The 5444-nt window shown below is 53.9% G+C and overlaps 1 protein-coding gene across 1 annotated transcript in view; it reads left to right on the plus strand.

Annotated features, from left to right (window-relative positions):
* Positions 1-478, plus strand: part of SCRT2 (scratch family transcriptional repressor 2) — an 11864-nt gene extending 11386 nt beyond the window's left edge. Inside the window, 1 exon segment of the mRNA XM_025039691.1 lies at positions 1-478. This exon segment is cut by the window's left edge and continues 107 nt beyond it. Within this exon segment, the coding sequence (XP_024895459.1) occupies positions 1-478 (478 nt within the window).
* Positions 479-5444: the final 4966 nt, after the last annotated feature.

The raw sequence follows: 5444 nt of genomic DNA on the forward strand, positions 1-5444 counted from the left end.
GGGCGGCGGACACCGGCACGCGTGCGCCGAGTGCGGCAAGACCTACGCCACGTCGTCGAACCTCAGTCGCCACAAGCAGACGCACCGCAGCCTGGACAGTCAGCTGGCGCGCAAGTGCCCAACATGCGGCAAGGCCTACGTGTCTATGCCAGCGCTGGCAATGCACGTGCTCACGCACAACCTGCGCCACAAGTGCGGCGTGTGCGGCAAGGCCTTCTCCCGGCCCTGGCTGCTGCAGGGCCACATGCGCTCGCACACGGGCGAGAAGCCGTTTGGCTGCGCGCACTGCGGCAAGGCCTTCGCCGACCGCTCCAACCTGCGCGCGCACATGCAGACGCACTCGGCCTTCAAGCACTACCGCTGCCGCCAGTGCGACAAGAGCTTTGCGCTCAAGTCCTACCTCCACAAGCACTGCGAGGCTGCCTGCGTCAAGGGGGCCGAGCCGCCCCCACCACCCCCATCTGGCCCCGCCAGCTGAGCCTCCTGCCGCGCCCCCGCGCCGGGAACTCGCTCACCAAGCGCCCGGAGACTCCCCAGCTGCGCCCTCCCCAAACCCCAGCTGCGTTTCCCAGCCCAAGCTCCTCATGGGGACCTCCCTCTCCCAACTGGAACTTTTCTCTCCAGCCCCCAAATCCACAACTCACTCCCCGCACTGTCTTTTCCAGCGCATCCTGACCCACATTATCCTTTCTGGCTACCAAGACTCGGACCTTGACTCCCTGTCCTCGCCCTCAAGGTTCCCAGCTCAGGCACCAGGTCCGCGCCTCTTCCGGGCCCTAAAGCCGGAATTTCCCCCCGCCCAGACCCTGCACCTCTCCCCTTCTATCGTTCAGACTTTTCCTCACTTTTCAGCTGAGTCTCTCCAACCATTCCTCTCTCGGAGCCCCTAATCTAAGGCCCAAACCTATCCTTCACTCTCACGCCTGCCTTGGTTTTCCCATCCACACCCAAACGCGGGTCCTGCAGCCCCCAGACCACATTCCAACTCCAGACCATCCCTCTGGCCCCTCTGCTGAGTCTCCCTGTATGTGTGTCTGCACTGATCCCCTCCATATCCCAGCCTTAGGTCCAGATATTCACACGCCACAACCCGCCCTCTTCAGTCCTGTGGCGGGGAGGGGAGGGAAGGCTTTCTCACCCACCCCCATCCATCCCCTACTGCTCCCTCCAGATCCTCTCATCCTAGCAGCGCTCACCCCTTTGAGTTCTCCTGACCTGGAGCAGACTTGAGGGGGCAGTTCAGGCCCCGCCCCCTAATGTAGCCTCTCTCACCAGAGGACAGCCCTTGCCTGGGCTTCCAGCCTCAAGCTGCCCTCTCCCCAGATTCTCTGAGCACTTTCCCCACCCCCGGGACTACAGGTACTCCTCCTTATTTGCTGGGGGAGGTCTGGGGCACCTCACAAATGCCCTTTCCCTGTCCAGCTGGGCCTCTCCAGCTATTTGTGTATTTATTTATTTATCTATTTATTATTCTATTTAATCTCTTGGCCTCACCCAGGGACAGTCTGGCTTCCCCAGCTGGACTGGGAGGTCAGGGAGCCAGGCAGGGAGAGGGACAGCAAAGGCCATAGAGGGCTGTCCCTCCCTCCCCACATATATCCCCGTCTTGGGGAGTGAAGAAGCCCACCCTCATCAGAGCCTGAACTCTTTGGGGAAGGGGGCAGAAAATGGGAGGATAGCCTGCTGACCCTCAACTGGAGGACAAGGGGTGTCAGAAGGTCCAGTCATGGGGCAGGTCCCCACCCTCCTGAGCCTTCCACTCCCATTCCAGGGAGACCAGAGAGAGGAGCCTCCTCATTTGTTTCCTATTTATTCCTCTTCTGGAGGGACCCCAGGTTCCAGGGACCGACTGAGCCCCGGACCCCGCTGGGGCCTCTGGCCCGATTTGCTCCCTGGGAGGAGCGCTCCCTCCTGGCCACATCTATGCAACTCTCCCGGGCAGAGGGGCAGGAGCTGTCAGCCGCCCCCTCGTTGGCCGCCACTACCTCCCCTGCAGCGCTTTGGCATGCCTGGGCGAGAACCGAAGCACACACCTCCACGCGGGCCGGCCCCCTCTGCTTTAAGCACATGCCTCTGCCCCATTGCTAGGTGCCCAGCTCGGGGGACAGAGTCTTGGACTCTCCGACCCTGCCGTTCTACCCCTAGCCACAAACGAGGGTGGAGACTGGAGGGACCCCTGGAGCAGGGGCACTTCTCTAGGGCTTTTCAGCTCCAGGCCCACTCATGGAGGGAGGCCGCAGAGACGGGGGAAGGGAGAGGGGTCGTAGAAGCAATTACGGAGGGTGTTGACCCTGTAAATAGGAACTTCCGACAGCAATAATTTTCCATGCATGCTAAGCCTTTTGGCCATATTTTGTATGAGCGCTTGGCGCTCCCCCTCCTCCTCCCCGTCTCCCCTCACCCCACCCCCAGACTCCCATCCCTTCCTCACTTCCAGCAGTATTACTTGTAACGCAATTCAGGGATATTAAAGGGACTTTGGCCACTCACCAGTGCCTCTAGACTTTGTGATTGGAGGTGGGGGGAGGGGGAGGGCATCTGAGAGGAAGCCATTCCATTCCATTTCCCTCCCTGTAGCCTGACCAGCCTGCAGCTGCCACCAGGGGTCGCACACATCCAGTGTCCCCTGACATCATCCACAAGGTCCCAGACATCCCTAGTCCTAAATAATCCTCTAATACTAGGGTTGCAAACTCAAAGCGTGCAAAAACTAGATTAAAAACATAAGTGAATAAAGCAGATTGCCTTAAGACATTAGGGAATGGTGGAGCTTGTGACTACCAAGAAGGAATGTATCTCATCTTAAAGAATTGCAATTCAAATTAATTACAGCTCCCAAACAAATACAACTGTGAGCCAGATTTGTCCCTTGACAGCCAGTTTACAAGCCCTATATTCTCCCTACCCCCATCCCTTACTGCTCTGGCTGAGTTTCTGGCCAGCCCTATTGGTCACACAAGCAGCAAGTACATGCATGCAAACAGTTGTCCAAAAACAGTGAATTGCTCTTAGAGCTCAAGCTACCTGTCACTAAAAGTGTTCAGGAAGACATTGGATAACCATTCCCTGTGCCAGCTGTCTTGGTGATCTTTCAAAACACAAGTCTGTCCTTGCCTTACTAAAAACTTCGTTATGGACCACCAACACCATGCTACTTAATTCCAACCCTCACCATAGACTCACTGAGAGGTGGGGCCTGTGTGCTTTGAGGGCTGGATGACAGGCTGAGGGCTGAGAACTGCAGACTGGAACCCTAACTCCCTTGGGGCCACCTTTCAGGTTTCCTCCTTTTGTTTGCAGTGTACTCAACTTTTAGACCCTCACCCTGGTGCCTGTCTTCGTTCTCCTTGACACACCTCTGAACAGGTGACAGCATCCTGAGCCGTGTGCTAGGTGTCTCCAGCAATAACAGCAGTATGGGAAGCCCCCACAAAGTCTCCAATGGGGTTTTGAGGAGCCCAGGCACACATGGCCTTCGCCAGCTATCCACACACAGTCCTCTGTGGCTACACACTGCTCCTGATTAGTTGTGGCATCGATTATATTTGTTTCAGGTCCAGGGAACAGAACCCTCTCAGATCAGCATTTTATAAATATCTAATTCCCTGTATTAATTCCCTTTGAAATGGAAAGTGTTTAACATAGGGAATTGGCTGCCGACAAAATTATTGTAAGGGCTGAAGGGGTGAGCCCTATGTGGGTTCCCTAGAATATCGCTGCAAAACTGGCCTGCCAGGGGAGTTGCTACCTCTTCCTCAAGCAGATGGGGAGTCAGGAGACTGCTCTGGAACTACTGAGTTCAACAACACAGCCACAAGCAGATGGGGAGTCAGGAGACTGACTGCTCTGGAACTACTGAGTTCAACAACACAGCCTGGAGGTGTGATCCAGAGATGAGGAGGACCCTGCCACTGCCTCTATAACTGTCTCCCATCTCCCACTAAGCTGGTGGCTCAACACTGGACCACTGTTACAGGAAAACTTAGTGCCTCCACGACCGTCTTGCCAGTAGCAAGAGACAAAGCAATAAGAAAATGGCCCCTATTCACTCTGCCATCCACATCTCACAGAACTGCACCTTACTGGCAGAAGCTAATTCACTGTCAGTATTCTTGCTGCAAGGAAGTCTGAGTAAAGTCGTTTTTAACTCTCCAACAAGCAATACTCCTCAGAGGAAGATGGGAATGGATGCTGGGTACCCACTGACTATACCCAGCCCAGTTATAGATCTCTCATCCATCCCGTCCCTCCCTCCTTGACTGGCAGCCATGCAATTTAGGGGCTGAACATCAGCTTAGCTGGTCTTAACTGGTCGAAGAGTAATCCCATCCCCCACAGGTTCAGAAATGAGTATATGACTCAATTCTGGCCGACGAGGCTTAAGGAGAGGTTTGCTGGAAGCTAATGGGAAATTTTACTTCTTCCTCTCTCTTAAGAGAAAGGAAGCCAAGTCTCTTCTCCCTCTGAACATGAACAAGGAAGCATGTCATCTTGTGACCAGAAAGGGAACCAGCCTGGGTTAATAGCATGAAGCTCACAGCCTTGATGACACCCCATATCCCTGTGACATCGGGGAGCCAAGGAAAAAATCCACCCTGAAATGCGCTGCACCCATAAGTGTGCTGCCTCTGGACTTCAGGGTATGTGACATGAGTGTCTTTATTGTTTTAAGTCAGTTGAATCAGGTCTCTGTTACCTACAGCCCAGAGCACCTCAATTAGCACATCAATCTAGTCTGCTTTTCACAGTTCTCTGAAAGGAAGACTTTCATGATGCAACTCTGGTTCACTTATCTGTCTGGCTGCTCTACCCAGCAACTTTGCAGACTCACCTTTCTATACCCAAGGAAGGAACTCATTTCCTGTTCCTTTTTATGATCTAGTTTGTGTTTTGCAACATTCTTTCCTAGACTCTCCTCTTCTCACTGTATACTCATGAAGCAATCCCATTACACCCACGGCTTCCGTTTCCGCCCACACACAGATGATTCATAAATTTACATTTTCAACTCCGACCTCCTTTCTGAGCTGCAAATCCATATCTACTAGCAGGCCATCTCCACAAGGATATCCCAAAAGCCTCACAGATCAGCCCAAGTCTGAAGCCACAATTTGGTTCTCCTTCAGGGTTTCCCATCTCCATGAATAGCACCAGCACCTATCCAATTGTGTAACCACAAAACCCAGAAGTCATCTCCCCTGACTCTGTCTCCCTCACGGTATCACCCAATCCATTACCAGGTTCTGGTGACTTTTCCTCTTGTATTTTCTCAGTCTCCGGCCTAGTCTATACCTACCGTCATCTCTTATCTGAACAACTGGACCAGCCTTCTCACTGGTCTCCCTAGATCCATTTGCCTCCCCCACCTCCCTTCCTCTCTCCACAGCAGCCACAGGGATCTTTTCAAAAACGCAGATTTAATCATGTCACTCCCACCACCACCC

This window comes from Pteropus alecto, unplaced genomic scaffold (assembly GCF_000325575.1).
Source record: "Pteropus alecto unplaced genomic scaffold, ASM32557v1 scaffold45, whole genome shotgun sequence".
NCBI lineage: Eukaryota > Metazoa > Chordata > Mammalia > Chiroptera > Pteropodidae > Pteropus > Pteropus alecto.